Source organism: Kogia breviceps, chromosome 4 (genome assembly GCF_026419965.1).
Source record: "Kogia breviceps isolate mKogBre1 chromosome 4, mKogBre1 haplotype 1, whole genome shotgun sequence".
Classification (NCBI taxonomy): domain Eukaryota; kingdom Metazoa; phylum Chordata; class Mammalia; order Artiodactyla; family Physeteridae; genus Kogia; species Kogia breviceps.
The window spans coordinates 169,537,190-169,563,935 of record NC_081313.1 but is presented as its reverse complement, the minus strand read 5'-3'; the positions used below and the strand labels follow the sequence as shown (position 1 = coordinate 169,563,935).

At 43.6% G+C, this 26,746-nt stretch overlaps 1 protein-coding gene across 1 annotated transcript; it reads right to left on the bottom strand.

The window, feature by feature from the left end:
• On the bottom strand, window positions 1–22,891 carry NWD1 (NACHT and WD repeat domain containing 1). The gene is given in 13 exon segments (XM_059062419.2): window positions 1–212; window positions 215–281; window positions 3,182–3,317; window positions 3,319–3,388; window positions 10,048–10,058; window positions 11,222–11,247; window positions 11,249–12,084; window positions 12,087–12,494; window positions 16,181–16,478; window positions 20,546–20,643; window positions 22,626–22,630; window positions 22,798–22,855; window positions 22,858–22,891. Coding segments are annotated over 13 exon segments (2,259 nt in total).
• Between the last annotated feature and the right edge of the window lie 3,855 nt (window positions 22,892–26,746).

Below are 26,746 nucleotides of genomic sequence, written 5' to 3'. Positions count from 1 at the left end.
CTATTCAGTCAAGTTGCTTACCAAAGAGATGGAGCTCTTGCTGGACCCAGTCACCATCTTTCTTTGTTTCTGGACTGAGACCCCACAGGTAATTGTTTCTTCTTTGATGCTGGACAAATGTTGCTTCCTTTGCAGTGTTCCTGTGGCTGAACTCCGCAGACTGACCACGCAACCCTGCGACACTGTCAGCAGCGTGACCATGGAAGCCACACCCAGGGGTCAGAGGCATCCCCCAGGATACGGAAAATCAGCTCTTCAGTTTCCAGATTCCAAGCACTGACCTAGAGGAATGATGAAAAGAAAGAGCCATGTCAGAGGGAGACCTAGTCTGCAAGTTTTCCAGAGTCTAATGCAGGACCTCTTCTTTTTTTTTTTTTAAACCATTGCAAGTAAAAAAATTTTTTTCTTTGTACAATTTTGTAAAGTTCCTTTCCATTTACCGTTATTACAAAATATTGGCTATATTAAGACTTATTCTTTTTTATAGTTCAGGCATTTTATTGTCGACACTCTGTCAGTTTAAAAAAAAAGGAGTGGGGAAGGGGGAGGGATCCTGGATTGGATCTTGGAATGGCAAAAGGACATTCGTGAAAAAATGGATAAAATCCAAATAAAGTCTGGAACTGAGTTGATAGTAATTGTCAATATTAATGTCTGAGTTTTGACAAATGTACACTGGTTATATAAGATGTTGACTTTGGAGAAGGCTGGAAAAGGCCATACAGGAACTCTCTCTACTATCTTTATAGCTCTTACATAAATCTAAAATTGTTCTAAAATAAAAAGTTTTAAAAATAGAAAAAGTCAGCTATGCCATGTGCCTATATGTTCATTCCAAGTAATTGCTGATTAATAATTAAAGAGGTTTCATTTTTAACCTTACCCCCAAAAGTACCTTTTTATCAGCAGGAATCATTTAAATAGTAAACATTTCCCATTAATTCTATTTGTGGGATTTACACTAAAGAAATAAGGAGAGATACACACAAAGATATATGTACAAGGAAAGTTACCTCAGCTATTTGAAAGTGCAAAGAAATAGAAACAACCTACATGTCCAGTAATGAGGGATTAGTTAAATAAACTACAGCAGAGCCATGCAACGGAATCTTATGAAATCACTAATTATGCTGTTTTTCAAGAATGTTTAAGGTTATGGGCAAAAATAGCTTTATAAAACTGCTTAGGGACTTCCCTGGTGGCACAGTGTTTAAGAATCCACCTGCCAATGCAGGGGACATGGGTGCGATCCCTGGTCCGGGAAGATCCCACATGCCGCAGAGCAACTAAGCCCATGTGCCACAACTACTGAGCCTGTGCTCTAGAGCCCACACACCACAACTATGAGCCCGCACTTAGAGCCTGTTATCCACAATAAGAGAAGCCACCACAGTGAGAAGCCTGCACACTGCAACGAAGAATAGCCCCCACTCTCCACTGCTAGAGAAAGCCCTTGCGCAGCAATGAAGACGCAACGTAGCCAAAAATAAATAAATAAATAAATAAATAAATAAATAAATTTATTTATTTTAAAAAACTGTGTATATGGTTTTATCCCCATTTTGTTTCATACGCATATGCACATGTGCACACATACACATGCACCACGTAAAGCAAAATCATGTAAATGTTCATAATGGTAATGCTTGCAATTATTTATTATATATTATTTCTTTACTGTATTTTCCAAACTTTTGCTGATAACAAAGCTGATTTCTATAATCAGTCTTGAAATCAACCCACACTTCTGTAATATTTAAGCCTACATTGTCCAATAAAAATATAATGCAAGGCACACATGACTTTATATTTTTTATTAGCCACCTTAAAAAAGGTAAAAAGAGGGCTTCCCTGGTGGCGCAGTGGTTGAGAGTCCGCCTGCCAATGCAGGGGACACGGGTTCGTGCCCCGGTCTGGGAAGATCCCACGTGCCGCGGAGCGGCTGGGCCCGTGAGCCGTGGCCGCTGGGCCTGTGCGTCCGGAGCCTGTGCTCCGCAGCAGGAGAGGCCACAACGGTGAGAGGCCCGTGTACCACAAAAAAAAAAAAAAAAGAAAAAGGTAAAAAGAAACAAGTGATAGCAATTTCAATGATACACTTTATCTAACCCAGTATATCCAAATGTTATCATTTCAACATGTAATCAATATAAAATTATTATTGAAATATTTTACCTTTTTTATGATACTGAGTCTTTGAAATCCACTGTGTGTTTGACACTTACAGCACATCTCAATTTGGAATAGCCACATTTCAAGTGCTCAATAACCACATCTAGCTGGTGGTTCTCCACTTTGGACAGCATAGTTTGTAAGCTACCAATATTACTTACATTAACAACCACCAATTACTAATAAAATAGAATAATTAATAGCTAATAATTATTTGTTGCTTACTATGTACCCAACAATATGAAGGGTGTTTTACATTCATTATCTCATGAGGTAGAGGAAGAATTGAGGCAGAGAAGTGAGGTGATACAATCAAGATTACTCAGCTTGCAAAGAAGTCAACTGGGAGTTAGATACAGATTTGCCCCATGCCTTTAATTGCTAAGCTTTAACCCATTATTCTGTTGTGTGTTTCTATTCATAAAATGATCAGATTATAGAGTTATGATTGACATAATGGAATAACAGCAGAAAACATATTGTTTTCAGATGCATGTGGAACATTTACCAAGAAAGAGTATTTCAATAAATTTGAAAGGATTCACATAATGCAAATGGAATTATATTAGGAAAAAAATAACAACACTATCTGGGAACCTCTCAAATATTTGGAAATGAATATCACACTGCTAAATAGCCCATAGATCAAAGAAGAAATCAAAAGGGAAATGCTAAAAGTATTTTGAACTGAATGTAAATGATAACATAACATATCAAAATTCATGGGATGTAGGTAAAGTAGTACTCAGAGGGAAATTTATAGCACTAAAAAAATGACTGCATTAAAAAAGGTGAAAGGTCTTAAACCTTAGGATCAGAAAGATCTATCAAGATCATCTAATCCAACTATGAGTTTTGAAGCCCTTTATGGCACCCTCTCAAGTGGTTGTGTACCTCTGTTTACAGTTCCCCTGTCCCATATCAGGGAGCCCCTCCTTATATAAACACCATATGCCATCTTTGACTTCTCTGGTCTCAGCTTTACTTTGCAAACAGGGCAAGTGTTTGTTACTTTTGAGCTAGATGCTGAATACACAAACTTCTTTGCTTCATCCACATGAAGGCTCGAGATCTGAGGTTCAGTGGGATCTTTTAAGCCTCCACCCCAAATGGTGAATTTCTCCTGGCCAGAGAGTAAGTTCCACAAGCACGGTGTGATCCTTCGAGATAGAGATGGCAAGCGATCCTTTGACAAACACCTTCACACACCTCACCTCTCCTGCAGCAGGCCAGGGTGGAGGATAGTATATTAGCTGGGAACATTTTGACCTTCCAACTACCATAACCTCTGTTGGCTTGGAAATTCCCTGGTTTCCCAAAGGAAAGATGGATAGATTAGAACATATCCAAATTACAAATAATGGAATGTGGCAAAGCTAAACTGAGTGTAACAACTGGTTGGGATTAAATCAATTGCCCAAATGTTGAATCTGTATTAAATAGAGATCATCGAAATATATAAAAGGTTATCATCATCCAAGGAGTATTTAAAATTAATAAACAAAAAGAAAACCAAAATAAAATTATAGGAGAAGATTTTGTACTCTTGGAGAGATATTTTTCTAAGGAGAACAAAATTTGGAAGACATAAAGGGGAAAAATTGACAAACTGGATTACATAAAAGTGTAAAATTTCAGGAGGATAAACTTGAAAGGCATATGACACATTAGGAGGAAATATTTGCAGTATATAATAGATAAATGGAGACCCTCTTTAATAAACGAAGAGTTCTTACAAATAAGCAACAAAAACGCAAACAACTTACAAATTGGACAAATAATATAACAAGAGATTTACAGAAATAGTACAAGTGGACAATAAACATTTGAAAATGATGTTCAATCTCACTAGTAGTCACAAAATGCAACATGAAATACCAATATCATTATTATCCATCGTATTGGCAAAAACTATGAATTAATTGCTGGAGTGCTGGCAAAGGTACAAGAAATCAGTTAATCTCATACCATGCTGATGGGAGTATAAGTTGATATAAATTTGCAGAAGGGTAATTTGGTGACATTTACTAAAAGTTAAAATGTGCAATATCTTGGTTTTGATAGTATACTATAGTTATGTAAGACATTGCCAGCCTGGAAAGGTAGATAAAAGGTACACGGGAATTCTCTGTACTATTTCAGCAACTTTCTCTGAGTCTATAGTTATTTTTAGAATAAAAAGCTAAGAAAAAGATGGGAAAATGAACAATGTGCATACAATTTGACTCAGAAATCCCACTTCTAGGAATGTGTCTTACAGAAATAATAGCATAAGTGTGTGAAGATGGGGAAGGACTTTAATTGCAACACTGTCTGTGTAAAAAGAAAACTAAAAACAACCTGTCTATGAAAAGGGAGTTGGTTAAGTAATATGGTACATCCATGTAAAGAATATTAGGCAGGCATTAAAAATAATAAAATGGATATATACATACACCTAATAATAATTATTATTACAACAGCCAATACTTACTGAGTGCTTTCTGTGTGCCAAACATAGTTGTAAGTGGTTAACATGCATTAAACTCTTTTAATCTCATGACAACTCGTGAGGTACTATTATTATCCCATTGTATAGATGGGGAAACTGAGCCACAGCCAAGTACAGTAACTTATCCAAAGCCACATGGTTAATAAATAATGGCGCTAGGATCTCAGCTTGGAGCCCAGGCTCTCAATCACCACAAAACATTGTTACAACCTACTGCAACAAAAGCAAGTTGCAACCCAGTATATAAAACAGCATGATGTAATTTTTGACAAAAGCTCAAAAGACAGAGCTATGTCTGCATAAGCCTAGAGAAAAATTGCTAATGGCATATAAGAGACTGTCTGCACTGATCACTTCCCGGGGGACACTGAAGGGTGAGGGGAGAGTAAAGGAAGGGAATTTTACTTTAGAATTCATATGTCAGCAGTATTAGGGTTGATTTTTATTTCTTGCAATTGTGGTATTTTTCAACCAAAATTTCTATAAATAGTAATGCTTTATAATATATCCCCATACATCGGATACTATATCAGTGCTAAAGTGAATTAGAGATATATACATGATATGGAAAGAGGCAAAATATGTTATGTTGACTAAAAAAGAAAGACCATGGTTATATATAGTCATATAACCTTGTGCAACCTGGTTATTGGATATATATATATATATATATATATATATATGCAGTTGTAAAGAGATGGTCAGTAACACACCATTTCCATCACATGGATATAATAGCCAAGAAGAGAGATAAGAGTAGAGTGTGGTAAAATATTTAGAAAGTGATGAGCTTTGAGTATTTATTACCTTGTTTTAATATAATCTATTTAATTGTATGTTTCTATAATTTAATGTTTAAGAATGGCTGTGTTTGGACATAGAGAACAGACTTGTGGTTGCCAAGGGCGAGAGGGAAGTTGGGGAGGGATGGCCTGGGAGTTTGGGGTTAGTAGATGCAAACTATTACATACAGAATGGATAAACAACAAGGTCTTACTGTAGAGCACAGGGAACTATATTCAATATCCTGGGATAAACCATGATGGAAAAGAATATAAAAAAGAATGTATATATGTGTATAACTGAGTTACTTTGCTGTACAGCAGAAATTAACACAACATTGTAAATATACTATACTTCAATTAAAAAAAATTTAAAAAAGAAGAAAGGTTGTGTTTGACAATCCCCTCACCAAATTCTTGAAAATTTCAGTCAGCTCTCACAAGCCAGTACCAACCACCTCCAGCATGCTGTCACAGGATCGGAAACTTTCACTTTCCCTATTATGTAGGTCTATAATGTTTTTCAGTAAATTGATTACTGAGCTTTTTTGATTACAAATAATAAGAGTTTGAGGACTTTAAAAAAATGAATCAAGGTCACCATTGGTAAATGGGCTCAGGTCTTGAAGAGAGGGCTCTCACACACAGATACAGAGATCGAATAGACCTCTAGGAAAGTAGCTATTCCTGATGATGATAAAATAGAGGGAATCTTGTTTGACAGATACTCTGTCAGTATCCACCCCACTCCAACCCTTCAGACAAAAAGAGTAAAATGAAAACATCTAATGCTGGGAGCTTTGGGGTTGGAGAGTGTTTTAATCTGTTACAATCTGTTTGGAAAGAATAAAATAACACTTCTCAAAACCCGTAAGAATGTTCATACCTTTCAATTCAAGAATATCACTCACTAGAAATATTCAACAGAATGGAAAAATATTGGCAAGAGTAAAAACAGATTCATCCCCGTGTTATCCAAATAGCAGATAACTAGAAATAGCCTAAATAGCCAAAAAAAATTTTAAAATAATTTAATAAATTCTGGAACACTATCTGTCGAGAGAATGAAATATTTTTGGTGCAGTTAGGCATTATAAAGATGAAGATTCAATGAATCACAGCAGCGTTATTCATAACAGCCCCAAACTGGGAACAATGTAAATGTCCTTCAAGTGATGAATGGATTAAAACCTCTGTTCCTTCCATGCAATGGAATATGGCTCAGCAATGCAAAGGAACAAACTATCCATACATGTAACAATACAGATGAACTCAAACATGTTATGTGGAGTGAAAGAAATCCCATGCAAATGACCACATAGAATACAATTTCATTTATATGAAATGTCCAGAAAATACTAATCTGTAGACTCAGAGAGCACATCAGTGGTTACCATGGGGCTGGGGGTGGGAGCAGGAGGGATCTCCTTGGGGTGATGGAAAGTTCTACAGCAGGATTATGGTGATGGTGGCACAATTTGGTAAATTTACTACAAACTCATTGACTATACATTTAAAACGGGTGTATTGTATGGTATGTAAATTATACCTCAATAAAGTTGTTTTTTAAAAGATTCCATGAAAACAAAAGAATGTTTATGGCAAAATGTTGAGAAAAAAATAATAAAACCGTGTACACACTTAAATTGCAATAATATAATATTTTAACATCTTTATTGAGATATAATTCACAAGCATAAAATGCACCCATTCATGTACAACAGTGTAATTCACTGTTCTGGGAAATGTACGTTCCCAGAGTTGTGCAACCAGAACCACAGGCTAAGTTTAGAGTATTTTCATAACCTCAAAAACTGTCGGGCTTCCCTGGTGGCGCAGTGGTTGAGAATCCGCCTGCCGATGCAGGGGACACAGGTTCGTACCCTGGTCCGGGAAGATCCCACATGCCGCGGAGCGGCTGGGCCCGTGAGCCATGGCCGCTGAGCCTGCGCGTCCGGAGCCTGTGCTCCGCAACGGGAGAGGCCACAACAGTGAGAGGCCCGCGTACCACAAAAAAAAAAAAAAAAAAAAAAAAAAAAACTGTCACTCCCTCCCTTTTCTCTCCTTATCATTTGAGCCATCTTAAATTGTATAATCAATGATACTAGTACATTCACGATGCTGTGCAAACGTCACCTCTATCAGATTCCAGAACATTTTTGTCACCCAAAAAGGAAACCCCGTCCCCATTAGCAGTCTCTCTCCATCCCCCTTCCACCAGCCCCTGGCAACCACTAATCTGCTTTCTGTCTCTCCAGATTTACCTGTTGCAGGCATTTCATATAAATGAATCACATACAATGTAGTCTTTTGTGACTGGCTTCTTTCATTTGATACAATATCCTAAACTCCAGCCTTACAGCTTCCTTGCTACTCTATCAATGTTCCAACCTCTTCTTCTCAGGGTTTTTGCACTGGTTGTTTCCCACACCTGGGATGCTCTACCCTCCTGACCTTTGCACACTTATTCATAGCCTTTGTATCTTGGCTGAGCGTCCCTGCTCAGAGAAATCCTTTCCCTAACTGCCCTAAGTCAGTCACTTTGATTGTAGCTCATGACACCCTGTTTTCCTCATTACACTTATTGTAATTTGTAACTACATTTTTGTCCGGCTTGCCTTCTCAAATACATGGATCTGACTCAGGGCCGGGATTAGGGTGAGGCAAGTAAGGCACTTACCTCGGGTACAAAGTTTAAGGAGGTACCAAATTGTTGAGTTTTCCTTTTGCTTCTCTCTCCAGTATGGATTGGCACAGCACTATTACTCATCCTGTCTTTAAGACAGGTTGATATTTATTCATCGTCGATTTTTTTGCGTTAATTTTTTGATTTTTAAAAATTGCATTTGCAGGACTTTCCACAGTAGTTAAGAATCCGTCCTGCAATGCAGGGGACGCTGTTTTTTTTTTTTTTTTTTTTTTTTTTTTTTTTTTTTTTTTTTTTTTGCGGTATGCGGGCCTCTCACTGTTGTGGCCTCTCCCGTTGCGGAGCAAGGCTCCGGACGCACAGGCCCAGCGGCCATGGCTCACGGGCTCAGTCGCACCGCGGCATGTGGGATCTTCCCGGACCAGGGCACGAACCCGTGTCTCCTGCATCGGCAGGCGGATTCTCAACCACTGCGCCACCAGGGAAGCCCTACATTGCTTATTAATTACAAAGGGGTATGTTGCAAATTTGCAGTAGGAAAAAAAGGCACAAGAAGGATCAAACATCATCCAAGTTTAACCTGAATGTCATCATGAGGAGACATCAGATCAACCCAGATGACAGTGTACCGACGCCCCTCCACCCCCAGGTGTGTTCCCTGGACCAGTAGCATCAATGTTGCCAGGGAGCCTGGGAGAAACACAAGATCCCAGGCCCCACCCCCAGACCTGCTGAATCAGAGTCTTTATTCAAAAACAAGACCTGAGATACATATACCCATTGAGGGTTAAGGAGTGCTGAGCTACAGAAGAGCTGGTCTGTACTCTTGAAAAGGGCAAAGACAGAGAGTGGAACATTCCAGATTAAAGGAGGCCAAAGAAACTTGACAGCTAAATGCAACATGTTATCCTGGATTGGATCTTGGGATGGGGGCAAGGGGAGGGGACAGCCATAAAGGACATTTTTGAGACAATTGGTAAATTTTGACTATAAACTGTGTATTAAATAATATTATTGCATTTATGATACATTTTCTGAGTTCTAAAATTGTCTTGTGGTGATGTGGGGTTCTGATTGCCCTTGTTCTTAGGATATATGTGATGTATTTAAGGGTGAAGGGGAATGATGACTGTAATGAATTCTCAAATGGTTCAGGGAAAAATTTTGTTTGTGGGTGTGTGTGTGGGTAGACAGAGACAGATAGATGAATGGATAGATATATGATAGATAGATAGATTGATTGATTGATTGAAAAATGGAAAGAAAGAGAGAGAGGGAGGGGAGAGAGAGATGGAGGGAGGGATGTAGGAAGGAAGGAAAGGAGAGATAGGAAAGGGAGAGAGGGAAAAAGGAAAAAGGGAGAGAGAGAAAGCTAATATAGCAAATTGGTGATTGTGAGGGGAAGGAGTATGGCAGTATTTCTCAACGAGGACCTATCCTGCCTTCAAGGGACACTTGGCAATGTCCTGAGACATTTTTGGTTGTCCCAGCTGGGGGATACTACCAGCATCTAGTGGGTAGAGGCCAGGGATACTGTTCAACATCCTACAGTGCACAGGATGGCCCTACACACTGCAAAGGATGATCTAGCCCCAAATGTCAATAGCACCAAGGCTGAAAAATTCTGCTCTATGGGAGTTCTTGGCACTATTTTTGCACTATGGGGGTTCTTCCTCTAGTCTATAATTTGAAAGTGTTTCTAAGTAAAACGTTTTCTGAAGAAATACTCTAGACAAATGCATAGAGACAGATTAGTGGTTGCCAGGGGCTGGGTGTCGGGGAAGGTCCCCTGCTGACGGGGATGGGGTCTCCTGGTGGGGTGAGGAATTGTTCTGGAGATGGATAGTGGTTGCATAACACTGTGAATGTACTAAATGCTGCTGAACTATACACTTTAAATGAGTGAAAATTATGATCCGAATTGGACTGGGTTGAATAGTGTTCCCCCAAATTCGTACCCACGGGGAACCTGTGAATGTGACCTTATTTGAAACCAGTCTTTGGGGAAGTAGTCAAGTTAAGATGAGGTCATACAGAGACAGGCTGGGACCTGGGACCTGGGACCCTTTGTTGCAGTGCTTGCACCTGGCCAAATGTCTCTTCCAGCAACAAAATACAAAGAAACTATAAGGTACTGAAAAGAACTGTGTGCATATGCACAGTTGGGGAAATTATGGACAACAAGATACAAAAAGGCCAAAAACTCAGTTGCCACTTCTGAAGAGCCGGGAACAAAAGCTGGGTACTGAGCATGCCCCCTGCACACAACCCCACCAGAGGGGTGGGCAAACCACCTAAGCCACCCCTCTGGCTCGACCCCTGGACCCGCCCCTACCTTCACCCCATATAAGGAACAAGCTCACTCCCCCCTCGGGGAGCGAGCAAGCAGGGGAACGTGTTACCTGTCCTCCCTCCCCTCTGCTGCAGCAGGGGCCCCAATAAAGCCTTGCCTGAATTTCTTTTCTGGCCTCTTATCAATTTCTGTTGATTACAAAGGCCAAGAACCCTGGTTGGTAACGATACTGGATGCAAGTGGGCCCTAATCCAATGAGTGATGTCTTTCCAAGAAGAGGGAAATTCAGACAGAGAGACACACGGGGAGAAGACCGCAAAGTGGTCGGAGGTGGAGATTGGAGTGATGCGTCTACAAGCCAAGGAATGTTGAGGGTTGCCAGCAACACCAGAAACTAAGAAAAAGGCCTAGAACAGATTCTCCTTTAGGGCCTCTGGAGGCAGTGGGGTTCAGCTGACACCATGATTTCAGACTGTGGCCTCCAGAACCACAAGAGAATATATTTCCATTGTTCTAAGCCACCTGGTTTGTGATTTTATTATGGCTGCCCTTGGAGAAGAATGCATGTGTTCCATCTCAATTCAAAAGAGTGAAAACATGGGCTTCCCTGGTGGCGCAGTGGTTGAGAGTCCGCCTGCCGATGCAGGGGACGCGGGTTCATGCCCCGGTCCGGGAAGATCCCACATGCCGCGGAGCAGCTGGGCCCGTGAGCCGTGGCCGCTGGGCCTGAGCGTCCGGAGCCTGTGCTCCGCCAACGGGAGAGGCCACAACAGTGAGAGGCCCACGTACCACCAAAAAAAAAAAAAAAAAAAAAAAGAGTGAAAACAACAGAGACTCACCAGGAAGACACAATGTAGCCCAGCACTTTGGGCCACCAGGAGCTGCCCATGTGTCTGCTCCAGGGGGGCACACAGCTGGTACATCACTTCCTTAGCGGTGGAGGCCAGAGGGGCCAGCACGGTGAAGGAGGCCCATTTCCGGGCCTCCTCGAAGGCCAGCCTCAGCCGCCCCGGGTGCCCACACTCCGGGAGGCTGGTCCAGAGCAGGTCCTTCTGCATCAGGCTCAGCGTCCTCCTCGAGGCGGCCAGCAGGAGCTGAACCATCTCTTGCCCTTGGTTTCCAGAGAGGGGTTTCACCTCCCAGTAAGCACCTGGGTCCGTGAGCAGCTGCCGCATCGTGTCGAAAACCCCCCGCTGTCCTGAGCAGACCGAGAGGATGAGGTGGACCCTTGGGGGGCACTTGGGAGGCGGCCAGGGGACCCTCTGAGCATGGTGGACAGCGTCCACCTCATCCACCAAATCCAGCAGGATCACGAGGGACTCAATGTTTCGGCAGGAGACGGTGTGGAGGAGGGTGTGGAAAAGCTGGACCACCCTGGTATGGGCCTCCAAGACCTGGGCAGGGGGCAGGGGTAGCCCGTAGGCCAGGCGCACCTGGAAGCAGATGCTCTGGAGCAGGCCTCGGGCGTCGGAGCTCATCTGTAACGTCCCCAGGAGCCGCAGAACGGTCACTGTCTTGTGGCCAAGCAGCCCTGGCATTTGCTCAGCCAACTTGCACATCAGAGCAGTCTTTCCGATGCCCGGGGGTCCAAAAAGCACCAGGGGTGGGTGGGGGTGGCCGTCGCTCTGCTGGAGCTGCTGCCCCAGCTGGGTTAGGAGCTCCTGGCGGCCACAGAAGGTCCGTGGGGCCTCGGCACTGAGCCCAGCTGGTGGCAGATCTCCTGATAGAGCCATGCCAACTCCCGCCTGCCTGCCTCCAGTTTCTGGAGGCACTCGAGGACCTGATGGTTAGTCCTGGCCACAGACTGCTCTCCCAGCTCCTTTGGGTACCGTCCATGAGCCTTGTTTGGGGGTTCCACCAGGTCTCGGCTCCATGCCAGGTGGTGGGCCTTGAGAACTCCGGGCTGTGTGTCAGTGATGCTCTCCTTGAGGTTGCTGAGAAGGTTCTGGGCATCTTTGTTCAGGCAACAGGCTGCAAGCTGTTCCACCATCTTGAGGGCGCAGATCTCCAGGATGTGTTTGTTGAGGTCTTGGATATCTCTCAGGAAGACGGTCGCCCCCTGGTCCCAGTCTGTTGAGCTCAGCAGGCCCCGTTCTATTTCCCCCTCGATGACTGCAAAAGTAGAGGAGATGGGAAGTGAGTGTGGTCAGCATTATGTCATCAGTTGGCTCGAATGGGAGCACTTGGGAGACACATTCCGGGGATGGAAACATTGGTTCTCAAGCTTAGTGTGTTCCAGAGTCACCTGGCATAACCACAGACAACATGCAAACGAATGCACTCCAGTGTGTTCCAATAAAACTTTATTTACAAGAACAAGCGGTGGGCCAGGTTTTGTCCTTGGGCCATGGTTTGCTGACCCCTGTCACAGAGCATGCAGCAGCTGGCCTGAGGACCTGTGTTTTCCAGAGCCAAGAGCTCACACTGACTTCTCCCTGGAGGCCACTGTTTTGAAATAGCAGTCAGACTTGAGGAGTTATTTTTGAAGCCTCCCTGGGCTCATCAGAGGATCCCAGCTCTCTAGCTGAGCAAGTCAGGCCCTTGGAGACAGGACTCAGTCTCAGAGCCAACGACAAGAACCACTCAAAAGTCCTCCTTGGACTGACCTCACATGTCCCTCAGCCCCATGAGTGAAGGTCAGAGATGAAGGCAACTAACAGTCCCCAAACGGGATCCTTCTTGGACACATTTTGGCATGAACCAATCCAAGACCATCTGTTCTGTCACCAGCAGGCTGTGTGACCTTAGGCAAATCACTGCACCTCTCTGAGTCTCTGTTTCCTCCCTTGTAACATGGGTGTACTAGTCCAACCTTGAAGGGGCTGTTGTGAGGATTTTCTATGAAATAATGCTTGTGAAAAGCTGAGCACCTTATGCTGAAGGAACAAAACTAAACTCAAAAGGTTACAGTCTGTGATCTTATCTTCTATGACATGGTTGAAATAACAAAATAAATGAGATGGAGATGGGTTAGTGGTTACCAGTGCTTGGGTTTGTGGGGAGCAATGAATGCTGCTCTAAAGGTACAGCGGGGGGATACTTGCAGTGAGGAAACAGTCCTGTGTACTGACCACGGTGGTTACTCGAAGCTACACAGGTGAGAAAATTGCAGAGAAGGAAATGGGCGAGACAAACATACATACATACACACACACACACACACACACACACACACACGGTGTCTGTACAAGTGTGCTCTCTCTGGATTGTAACAATATCCACTTACTGGTTGTATAATAATATTGCACTCTAGTTTTGCAAGATGTTACCTTTGGGGTAAAATGGGTAAAGGATACCTCTTCCTCCTTTTTTTTTTTTTTTTTTTTCTTTTGGCAGCTTCCTATGAATCTCTATTTCAAGATAAAAAAGTTGAGCAAGGTGCCTGGAAAATAATATGCTCTGAAGATGCCGTCCATGTTGTGCCCCTGAACTCCACAACTGTTTGTGGTTTCTGCTGATGTCAAGTTTCAATTTGTTCTTTCAGGTGGAACTTCTTAATGGGTGAGGTTTGACATGATTGCTTAGAGATCTCATTGTTGAATGAGATCACGGCCGGGACAAGACCCTTTAGATCCTTATAATGACTCCATTAGGTACTACCTCTGACTAGTTCCATTTTACAGATGAGGAAAAGGAGAGTCCAAGCTGCCAAAAGTCAATATGGCTGGAAAGAGGCAGGGCTGAGATGTAAATCCAGGCGCATCCCATACTTGACCCCAGACGCTGATTACAGTCCCGAAGTAAGACATCTCTATGAGAGCAATTAGCTCACTTGGCTTTGTGTCATAGAGCAAGCAATAGCAACATGGTAAGTACACAAGAAACAGTAGCCTTAACATTATTATCCATATAAAAGTGTTTTCAAAATTGATATGTCAGGACTTCCCCGGTGGTACAGTGGTTAAGACTCTGTGCTTCCAATGCAGGGGGCATGGGTTCGATCCCTCGTTGGGGAAGTTCTGCATGCCGCACGGTGGGGACCAAAAAAAAAAAAAAATTAGTATGTCATTACTAGCCTTAACCAAAGGGTCAAGGTTAGGATCACCTGTGATGTCAAGTAGGCCTCAGGTACCCCTGATGCGATGGAATGGGAAGGGAACTTTACCTCTGCAGTCTTCCTCCTCAAAACCTATAATCCCAATTTAATCATGAGAAAATACCAGCCAAGCCCAGATTGAGGGACATTCTACAAAAGACCTGGCCAGTACTCCTCAAATCGGTCAAGGTCATGAAAAACAAGGTCATGAAAAACTTACAGATCAGAGTAGCCTAAGGAGACAAAGGACTAAATACAATGTGGGATCCTGGGACAGAAAGACATTGATGGGAGAATTGAGGAAATCCAAATAAAGTCTGGAGTCTAGTTACTAGTCATGCACCAATATTAAATACCGATGTTCACTTCTGAGTTCTGGCAAATGTACCTCGGTCATGTAAGATGTTAGCATTGCGGGAAGCTGAGTGAAGAGCATTCGGGAACTCTACGCTATCTTTATAGCTTTATAATGTTGTAACTTTTTTGTTCATCTAAAATTATCCTCAAACAAAAATTTTAAAAATTGGTATGTCTTTACTAGAATGCATATATATAATAGATAATAATCATATATTTAAATAAAATTAAAATACTATTAATAAATACCACTACATTCAATATCTTTAACTAAATCAATATATTTAATATGTTGATAAAATGAATTCATATATTTTACAATGTGGGTAATATAAATTCATATATTTAATATTTTTGGTAATATAAATTCATATATTTGATACTGTGGATAATAGAAATTTTTATGTTTAATAGTATAGATAATATAAATACATATATTTCATAGTGTGGGTAATATAAATTCATATATTTCATAGTGTGGGTAATATAAATTCATATACTTAATAGCGTGGGTAATATAAATTCATAGACTTAATAGTGTGGGTGATATAAATTCATACATTCAATAGTGTGGGTGATATAAATTCATATATTTAATACTGTGGGTGATATAAATTCATACACTTAATAGTGTGGGTGATATAAATTCATATATTTAATAGTTTGGATGATGTAAATTGACATACTAATAATCCATAAGCTGACATTACTAACTCATAAATAATAAGAAGAACCTATCTCTTGCTGACAGCCTGCAGTGGGGCAATGGCTTGATCACACTGCATTTTTAGAAAAATCTTTCTGGTAGTCAGTGTGGAGGATGGAAAGGGCAGAGGACAAGGCCAGGGGTGAGAGGTAAGGGACCAGCTGGGAGCTGGGTGGTGGACTCAGACAGTCACAGAGGGGAATCCCTATTCTCACGCTTGGGCAAAAGAGACTCCGCCTTCCTCTGCCTCAGTTTTCACCTCAGAGGCAGGTACATTGATGAAGGATGACTTCTTAGCAGGGGCCGGCTCTCAACTAACACAGGGTGACCCACTCTTCCAGTTTTCCTGGAACTGTCCTGAGTTTGGTCCTAAAAGTCCAGCATCGTGGGAGTGGCTCAGTCCCAGGCAAACGGGGATGGGGTCATCGTAGTACACGTCCCCCAAAGCCGGGAGCCTGCTTGGGAAAAGGAAAGGAGCCAGGGGAGGAGAGATGAATCCTAAGAGACTGAAATTAACCAGGACTTGACTTAACTCTCTTGGATCAGAAAAATAATCTTTCTCAGAACTAGGGCCCCGGGAGCTAGGTTGGTTTGGCATTTATAGAAATGCAGACTGTGGCGTTTGGACAAAACGTGATGTGTATTTTAAACGGGTGGATGTTTCCTGGGGACCCGCAAGGGGAGTCCCAGCAGCCTCACCTGGCCGGTGGTAGCAGTGCCACTTCTCCTGGGTGATGAGGCCCAGCCTGCGGGCCTCCTGGGCTCCAGAGCGCAGTGCAGAGGTCAGGGTGGCCTCCTTGGGCCCACGGGCCTCCCCGCTGCCCAGGGTCTGCAGCAGGTAGGTGGGGGGCACGGCGTTCTCATCTGTCCGGAAGCGTCGTGCCACCAGCTCCAGGTCACGTGGCCTGGCTCTCAGCTGAGCTTTCAGCGCCTCCCATTCCTTTTCCTCGATCAGCGAGAGGACGGGACGGGGGCCGTACTGGTCACCTACGAGGGCCTGGAGGAGAGAGGGGTGTGGGGAGTATAGGTTCAGATCTTGGCTTGGGCACTTAGATCTGTGACCCTGGGTGAGGCATGCCAAGCCCTTAAAGTGGTCCTGGTGGTTGCACCATGGAGATAATTATATTAAAGTAAGCAGATAGGTTAGTGGGTCCCCAGAGAAAGAGCACCAGCAATGGCTTTCTTGACATAAGAGAAGCCATTTTGTGATCTAAGCCTGGCTGCAATGCTTGTCCTTGAACACATCTCAGTAATCAGTGATCTTAAGGGAAGTGAGGGAATGCAGGAATAATGGAAAAGCGGTCAAGAAACAATAGTCCAGTGATAGCAAAGAGTCCCAGCTCCTCCTCAAGGGATATACATATAATATATCTTTGAGTTCTGCAGGAACTAAGACCCCTACCCAAGTGGAGGGTAGAATGATGATATGGACCCTCCTGACTTCAATCAACTAAAACTTGGACTCTGTGGACCTTTGCCCCAATTCTATGCTGAAGTCTCCTCTGCTCAAGACCCTTCATGAATATACATGTACCCTGAGCTTAAAACTTCCCCAGTTTTGCTGTTCGGGGAGACACTGCTTTGGGAAAGGTCCCTGGTGTTCCCCTTACTCGCTGCAAGTCATAATAAATCCTTCTCCTGATATTCCGCTCGTGAGTGAAACAATACTGCCTGCCATGCCAGTAAACAAAGGATGTTGCAGCCATCCAACCATCACATTACAGCCTCCCCGATGGTGAGCACTGAGGAAACTCAGGAGGGAAACAGGATGCCTGCCATCAAGGAGTCCGCCACTGCAGCCACCCCCAACGATGCACCCTGAGGCGACTCCGGATGAGAAAGCACAGGATACTGGCCCCAGATAGCTGAGGTACATATCAAAGGAATAATTTCAGTGATCCCAAACTCTTGCATCTTCCCATACATAGGAAAGCAATAAATTCCTTAACTTAAGATATCTGGTTTTCTTTAACAGTAATGTTTTGATATTCTTATTACATGGTCTTTGTTGCAAAAACTCCTATCTATATATCCTGGCTTCCCCCCTTTCCTCTTTGGAGCAGTCTCTCTGTGTTATTTGAGATGCTGTCTCCCAGGCTTGAAGTCCTAAGAATGTCCACCAAATAAAACATAACTCTCAACTTTTAGGTTGTGCATTTTTTTTTTCAGTTGACATGATTTATCTAAGGATCTTAAACTAGAAGACTATCCTGGATCATCAAAGTGGGCCTGAAATGTAATCCCAAGAGTCCTTGTCAAGAGACAGGCGGAGGAAGATTTGACACAAATAGAAAAGGAGAAGAAGATGCTATGACAACAGAGACAGAGATTGTGGGAGTGCAGCCACAAGCCAAGGAATACCTGGAGACCTCAGAAGCTGGAGAAGACAAGAAGATTCACCCTGAGAAAGCTAGGAAGGAGTTTGACCCTGCTGATACCTTGATTTCAGACTTCTGGCCTCCAGATTGTGAGAGAATAAATTTCTGTTGTTTTAAGCTCCCTGCCCCCCATATTTATGGTCATTTGTTATGACCGCCACAGGAAACACCTTGTTTACCTATTACTAGGCGCTGGCTTGTCCCAGCAATAGAGCTGTGACAAGAATGAAGGCCTCCTTTGGCTCTGCCCAAATCTCATGCTCTGATGTGGCCCTGGGGGCAGGACTGTCCCCAGTAGCAGCCAGGGAGCAGGGCCAGATGGGGGGGGAGGTGAACATGGGTCTCCAAAGTGCAGGGTGGATCCTGTCTTTAGAATTTGATATTTTGTTCCTCATGGATTTGGGGGGGTCAATTTTGATATTTAAAAAAAACCATTGCATTAAAATATTAATTATCTGATAACTAAGATTTTTGGAAGGATTTGCAAGGTCCCTGGGCCGTTTGGGCCTAGGGGAAGCTCAGAGATCATCCTCCCTCCTGTCCCCCATCCCCCATGCCACCTGGAAGCTGCATTGTGCTTTTGATTGCCTGCAATTTGGGTTGCAAAATCGAATTCTTCCTGGAGTTCATTTTCTCCCATCTCCCTTTTTTCTTTACAAAATTTTTTTATTTTCTTCCTTCTTTGAAACACAACAAAATGATCAATCATCAGGCTCAATTATCAGCAAAATTAGAAGACTGGAAAAAAAATGTGTGAAGGAGATAACGTAAGCCAGATGGTACAGCCTTTCAAACATTAGGATGTATTTTAAAGCAATAATTAAAATAGGAAACTATACTGAACACTTTTTAATAAGCCATAAGGGAAAAGAATCTGAAAAAGAATATATATGTATAACTGAATCACTTTGCTGTACACCTGAAACTAACACAACATTGTAAATCAACTCTACTCCAGTAAATAAATAAATAAAATAAAGTGGTTCAAACTTCCAGTTATAAGATAAATATGTCCCCGGGAGGTAATGTACAACATGATGAATGTAGGTAACACTGCTGTAGAGTATATTTGAAAGTTGCTAAGAGACTAAATCCTAAACATTCTCATCACTAGGGGAGAACATTTTCCTTTTTCATATCTATATGAGCGGATGGGTGTTAACTAAACTTATTTAATAATCATTTCACAACACATATAAGTCAAGTCATTATGCTGTACACTTTCAGTGCTGGATGTCAATTATATCTCAGTAAGACTGGAAAAAAAAAAGAGAAATTGATGCCAACATACAAAGAAAAGTATAGAACAAAAGAATGAAAACAAAATGGTAACTGTATAGATAAAACTTGATACATAATAAAGGAAGCTTTTCGCATCTACTGCCAGGTCTCAGTCTTTTTTTTTATAAGGAGACAATCTCTAAGGCAGCACTAGAACTTCTGGAAATGCTGGGAGTGTTCATATCCTTTCTGTCCAATGTGGTGGCCACTTGACACAAGTGACAACTGAACCACTGTAATGTGGCTGGTGCAACCAAGGAGCTGAAATTTTAATTCTACTTGACTTTAATTAATTTAAATCACCACATGTGGTTCATGGCTACCGCATTGGGCAGTGCAGTTTTAAGGCCAAACAGGCCTCGTCTATTTGTCTTTATTTCCCTAGAATACCGCTTTCATATGGGGACCACCCTCTCCTAATCCCTACAGTCTTATTTCCGGGAGAGGTTTTTCTGGGAGCTGCTCAAAGCTTCTTTGTGATTAAGATGTATTGGGCAAAGCTACTTTCTTGACCTTTTTCCTCTTTACTTTCTAGGACAGGGGTAGGCAAATTATTCCAACAAGAGCCAAATAGCCAATATTTTCAGCTTTGCAGACCAGATGGTCTATGTGTCAACTACTGAAGTCTGCCATTGAAGCTGGGAAGCAGCCTTGGGCGATATGTAGATGAATGGGTATGGCCGCGTGCCAATAAAGCCTTATTTATAAAAACAGGTAGGGGGCCAGATTTGCCCCATAGACTGTGGTTTGCTGACCCCTGCTCTAGGATTTATGAGCCAAAATGCCATGGTTCTTGGTGTATCTGAAACTTGGTGATGTAATAAATCAAAACCCTGGAATATCATTTGCTGATCATAATCCAAACCACTAATTGTGAGCTGGGGGTTGTTCTGGTGTCAGAGGGAGTGTAGTTGGGTACGAGAGAAGACCCTGATTGGTCTCACCTAGGGGGGAAGTTTGCCCCAGAGGCAGGCTCCAGATAGGGTCACAGAGTCTGCTCCCAACACCATGGGGCACATTGGAGAAAACAATTTTCAATACCCTGTAGATTTCCACTTTCTCTATGGTTTTCTAGGACCTCAACATTCTCCAGACAAAGTGAATGAGGTGAAAAACCCGGGGGAAGTTTCGGAGCATTCTAAGATCCTTTGGGCTTCAACACTGTTCTCCAATTCACCTGCTGCTTCCACTTGACTGCTAATGTCTGGATCCCAGCTACCTCCGCAGAAAAATGAGTGCTGTGATTGATTAGCAATGTCTGCCATAGGCAGGCTACAAGGACTGGGTATGATAGCAGAAATGCCACCCACTTCCCTCCACTGATGGGCTTGGCTAAGAAGTAGGGGCCATATCCTGGTGGTAGAATGAGAAGTAAGAGCTAATCCATCCCTCCCAAGAGACTCACAACAAAAGCTGGCCCTATGGATGTTTTCTGACACCAGCCAAGCTCCTCCAAGCAGAGTTCTGTGGTCATGTGGTTGGTGGCCTCAGTGTTCCGAATACCTCACCCAAATCAACCACCTGGAAATAACAAGCATGGGTTTGTCAGGAAGGTGGTAGGATGGGTGATTTTTTTTTTAAATTCCCTTTGATAAAGATGTAAAATTTCTTCAGTAATTTTAAAATTTTTTTAAATTAATTAATTTATGTATTTATTGGTTGGTTGGTTGTATTGGGTCTTTGTTGTTTCTCTAGTTGCAGAGAGGGAGGTCTACTCTTCATTGCAGTGTGTGGGCTTCTCACTGAGGTCGCTTCTCTTGTTGTGGGGCACGGGCTCTAGGCCTGCAGGCTTCAGTAGTTGCAGCATGCGGGTCTAGGGCATGTGGGCTTCAGTAGTTGTGGCGTGTGGGATCAGTAGTTGTGGCACATGGGCTTAGTTGCTCTGAGGCATGTGGGATCTTCCCGGACCAGGGATTGAACCTGTGTCGCTTGCGTTGGCAGGCAGATTCTTAACCACTGCACCACCAGGGAAGTCCCTTTTCAGTAATTTTTGATAGCCTCTCCTCAAAGAGGGATGTCTTGATCAAAAGAATTTGAATGACACCCATAATACCAGTGTAATCATGAGAAAAATATCAGACAGACCCAGATTGGAGACATCCTGCAGGACACCTGGGCAGTCATCTCCAAGACTGTGATAGTCATAAGTACAAATGAGAAGACCAAGGAGCCGTCCCAGCCACAGGAGAGCGGGAAGCTGTGACACTAAACGTAACAGGGTTCCCTGGCCGGGGTCCTCAACTGGAGAGGCGACACGAAGAGAAGACCTGGTGACAGTCAAATAAAGTCCAGAGGTTGCTTAATGGTAACGTCCTGATGTCCATTTCTTAGTTATGACAAATATGCCCCGATAATAGATGTTTACAGCATAGGGGAAGAAGTAGGTGTGGGGCATATGGGAACTCTGTACCATAGGCAACTTTCCTGCAAATCTAAATTCTGAACTCAAAAATTTACTTAAAAACATTAAAAAAAATTTCTTTAAAGAGCTTGGGCATTTTCAAACTGTTCCTTTTTAAGTGAGGACATGTCCACACTTGTCCGCAGAGCTTTCTTTGCAAAGGAGGGTTTCGTTTGGCCAGAATCAGATGTGGCAAAGTCTCCTTGGCAACCGTGCGCTTGGGGTCCATTTTTTCCTGCTAGGCAGAAGCCGGCCAGGCAGAAGGGTTCAATTCAAGAAGTGAAGCTGACCCCACAGAAAGCTGGGATGAGGAGAGGGGGATGGGACTCAGAATGCTCCCTGCCTCCCTAAATTCCTTTGTCCAGAGGGAAAGACAAAATTCCTAATCAACTACAGCATGGGGTGAAAGGACTACAGTACTGGATGTGGCTGGAGGAGGAAGGGGAGAAGGAAAAAGTGTCAGCCACCAGCTCTGGGCAAGACCCTTCATTTCTCTGGACCACTGTCTCCCCGACTGCGTCTTGAGGATGTTTACTGTGTTAGCCACACAGCACCTGGTGGACATTAAAGGGATGAACACGGGGTGTTTCATCGGTGCTCAGCACCTATGTTTTCCTTTTTAGTGTCTCTGCCATTGAACTATGTCTCATGATCAGTGGCGGGCAGAGTCAAATTCCCATCACAGCACTGCTTCTTTCTTAGTAATATATAAATGCTGGTGGGGGCCGTTGGTGTGATGGATGACACTTGTAAATGGCAAGGAGGCAGCATCACCTGAAGCTGAGACTCCAAAGACAGTTTGTTGGTTTCCACTTGGAAATGTGCAGGCAGCAACATCCCCGCCCTGGGATCAGTGCACTCTATTTGGGGCCCGTGGTGACTGCCCAGCTGGTACACCATTTGTGTCCCCGGAAAAAGGCACGTCTCACCTGCCTGCCCACCCCGGATATCCCACGGCCCTCTTAGATGCCCCTGAAGCTGCCCCCAGTGCAAGGAGAGCCCCGGAAGGCAGGACAAAACAACAACAAAAGTGACACGCCCAAGGAGCAGGGTCGCAAGGCAGCCACTCCTAGTACCTTGCCACACCACCTGTGCTGACCGCAGTGCCTGTGGCCACGACCCCTCCACTCTCCTTTTTTTAAGAGGACTTTAAGCCTCCATGGTGTAACGCTGGCACAGGGCCCCTCTAAGCAAAGAGCCCGTGTGACTGCCTGGGTGGCAGACCCTCGTTCCCTGATGCTGAGGCAGTGAGGAACAGTCGGGCAATTACCTCGGACATGAGGCCGTGCTTCTGGCAGAAGGTCTGTACTACGGGGTAGGAGGTGCTCTGTAGGGCTTCCCTCTCTGCATCCATATCTGCAAGGAGTGGCATGGAGGATATGAATAGAAAGAACCCAGAACTCTTCCCTGCCCCATGGCTCTGCTTTTAGCCTCATCTGCTCCCACCAAGGCTGGGACCCTTCACAGTGAATCAAAAGGTACAAAAAACAGGAGGTAAACCAGAAAGACCAACTACGCCCGGGACTTTCCTGTTGTTAGTGCTAAAAGTCCCACATCCCAGGAAACCTCTCAGTCCCAGCTAGCCAGGATGGTTGGTCACCTTAGGTTAGAATTGCCAGATAAAATACAGGACACCCAGTTGATTTACATTTCAGATAAACAATGAAAAACTTGATAGCATAAGTATAGCCCACTCCATAGATCCCAGAATTTGCATTTCTGATAAGCCCTGTTCAACTTGTACTTGGGAGAAACACCAAATCATTAATTCGCATAAGTATGCCCCTCTCTGCACACTATTTGGGATATACTTATGCTTAAAAGATTATTGGTTGTTTATCTCAAATGCAAGTTGAACGGGGAGCCCTGGTTTTGTTGCTGGTGGTGGCGGTTTGGCTTTTTATTTTTTGCTATAACTCTGGCAGCCCAACCTAGGGTAAACCTGGATTCTGAGACTTTTTCCACCACTTGACTTCACTGTGTGGCCTTGTGCCAAGTGTCAGGCTATCCTCGGTTTCCCCCTCTGTAAAATGGGGGTGATGCCTCTACTTTGCAGGGCTGCAAGCTCCCCAAAGTCAAGAACCTCTGCCTGTCTAGGTCACTGATAATTTCTCAGCCCTCAACCCAGGAGCTCAATAAATGTTGTTTTTGGTATAAATCAGGTGGTTTTGGTTTTGTTTTACTATCCAGAGAAGAGGTTATTAAACATTTGCCAGCACACAAGATGTAGTCTTTGCCTTCACGGAGCTTACAGCCTGGTTGGAGGAGTCAGACATTAAATAAACACATAACTTGAATAACTACAGCTTATGGGGCCTGGGGCTTCGTGGGTTCTAGGACCAGCTGGAGCCCAGTATGACTAGGAGTGAACAGGGTCCCCTTCATGCAGAGCTTTGTAGCTACGGGAAGATTCAGGCACTTTTTAATCCTAGAGTGTAGAATGTTCATCATTAATATTCGTTGCAATATCATTTGCACATCATGTGCACATTTGCACATTTCAACTAGCAGTTCTCAACCAGGCAGGGGAGGTGGGGACTCTGCCCCCCAGGGTATACTTGGCCACATCGGGGACGTTTTTGGTTGTCGAGACTGGGAGGGGTGGGGCTACGGGCATCTAGTGGGTGGAGGCCAGGGATACTGCTGAACATCCCACAGTGCACAGGATGTGCACCCCTACAGAGTGATCTGGCCCCAAAGTTCAGCAGGGCCAAAGCTGAGAAACTCTGTTCTAGAGACTTAGAGTCCATTAACACTTGTTGAAACACTGACATCAGAGCCTTTGATTTCTGACTCTGCTACTAGTTGGGTGGACCTGGTAGCGGTAAAAAATAGTAATTAATTACAGCCAACATTTCGTGGATCCTTTGCATGAAACTGGCATGGTGCTAGCCTCACACTCTCTTTAAGTGCATTTCATTCTCTTACCCACCCCGGAGGTGGTTGAGAAAACTTAAGCCCAGGGAGGCCAAGTGGCCTGCGCAAGGGGCTTCATTTCTTCGGACCTCATTTCCTTCATTCGTGGGACGGGATCATGATGTCTGCCTCTCGAGATTGTTGTGAGGACTGCCCTCCACAAAGGGCATCTGCTAGGATGAGTTCAGTAGCCCAGCACACAAGAGTTAATGACCAATTCTGGCTAAGTGCCCAGCTAAGCCGGGGCTGGAGAGCCAAACAATTTCTTTCATTATCCCAGTTGCTGGGAGAATTGGCCGGGAGAGACCTGTGAAGTACCTAAGACTAAAGTTACTAGGATTGCTGGGGGCACGCCTTCCCAGCAGCGCCAAACCCAGAAAACTTACTTCTCCAACCTACTTCCCCAGAAGATTCTAAATTGGCTCTTCCACCACCAGCAGGAGCCAGAGGGAGGCTGGAGTCCCCAAGGAAAAACTCTGTCCTTCCTGGGGAATCCAGGCTTGCTCCTTGCTCAAACAGGAGTTGAGAAAGATGGATAATTGTGGATGAGCCTGCCGATGTGACATTTATTAACTCAGCACCTACTATGTGCCAGACACACCGACCTTGGCAGACATGGAAGGCATGTTCTCTCAGGAGAGACAAACAGTAAACAAGCAAAGAAGAAAATTCAGCTGGTGGTGAGTATTGTGCAGAGAATTAAAATAGGGAGTGACTTGGGAGGTCATTGAGTAATGGGATGATCAGGGAGAGCCTCTCAGGAGGTGGCTTTTAAGCTGAAAATGTGAATGATGTGAAAGGACTCGGGGAGGATAGTTCAGGTATGGCACGTGCAACACATGAATACAGTGTTACTATATTCATGTCACTGTAGTCATATTATTTATTTTTTGAAAATATTTTTTCTTTTAAAAAAATGTTTTATTGAAGTATAGTTAGTTGATTTGCAATGTTGAGTTAGTTTCTGCTGTACAGCCAAGTGAATCAGTTATACCTATACATATATCCACTCTTTTTTAGATTCTTTTCCCAATAGGTCATTACAGAGTATGAGTAGAGTTCCCTTTGCTATGCAGTAGGTCCTTATTAGTTATCTATTTTATCTATAGTAGCGTGTATATATCAATCCCAATCTCCCAATTTATCCCTCCCCCACACCTCTTCCCCCCCCCCCCGGTAACCGTAAATTTGTTTTCTACATCTGTGCATAGTCATATTATTATATTTCGAGGGACTCTTAAGTTTCAGGTGCTAATAGACATACTGTCTCCAATATTCCCAGGGACCTGGGGACTTCAGTTTGCTACCCTGGTTTCCTGATGAGGAAAATAAACTTCAGAGAAATTCAAGAATTTGCCCAAGTTCTCTTGGCAAGGAAATGACAGAGCTGAGAGGCAAACCCCATTTGTTGGCTACATTGGAATCTGTGGGTATTAAAGAATTCTTGACAAAGTTTTTAAAGCATGATAATGGTATTGTGGTTAGTTTATTCTTTTTTTTTTTCCCAAGTTTTATCTTTTAGAGACTCAGAACAAAATATTTACACAATGATAAGATTTATAGAATGACTGGGATTTGTTCTGAAATAATAATCTTAGAAGGTGAGGTGGATGGAGTGCGGTTGGCCAGGGGGTAATGGTGGTCAGGGCTGGGGCTGAAGGCTCATTTTACCACTCTGCCTACTTTTGTGTTTCCAATTCTCTGTAGTAAAACTGTAAAATAGTCTTACATCTTGCTCTTAGGAAATAGTCATGATTATCATTATGTATTGAGTAGGGGCTGAGCCCTAGGCAGGAGATTTCCAAACCTCCTCCGCCATCCCGTAAGACTGATGTTATCATTCCCACCTTTCAGAAGAAGAATCTTGGCTAGGAGATGTTAATAACCGGAATCAAGCTCTTAGCCTGGAAGGAGGTTCCGGGACTGAGCATGAGTGGGGAAGCAACGCCCCCTGGAGGCCATCGCTGGGCCTGGCTCGTGAGCTTGAACCCCGTGCGGAGAAGGAGGGGGATGCAGTAGAGGTGCTGGCTGGCCTGGGGTGCAATATTTCGGGGGGGGGGGAGCGGGGCGCCAATAAATAATAGTTTTTATTTGTTTACTGTCGTAAAAAGATAAATAATATTTCAATGAAATATTTTTTAAAAATAAAAATCAATGAAGAAAAATCCACATCAATTAAATATCACAATTTAAAATACAGTGAAGTCTATCAAATGTAAATTAGATAGCTGGTGGGAAGCTGCTGCATAGCACAGGGAGATCACCTCTGTGCTGTGTGACCGCCTGGGG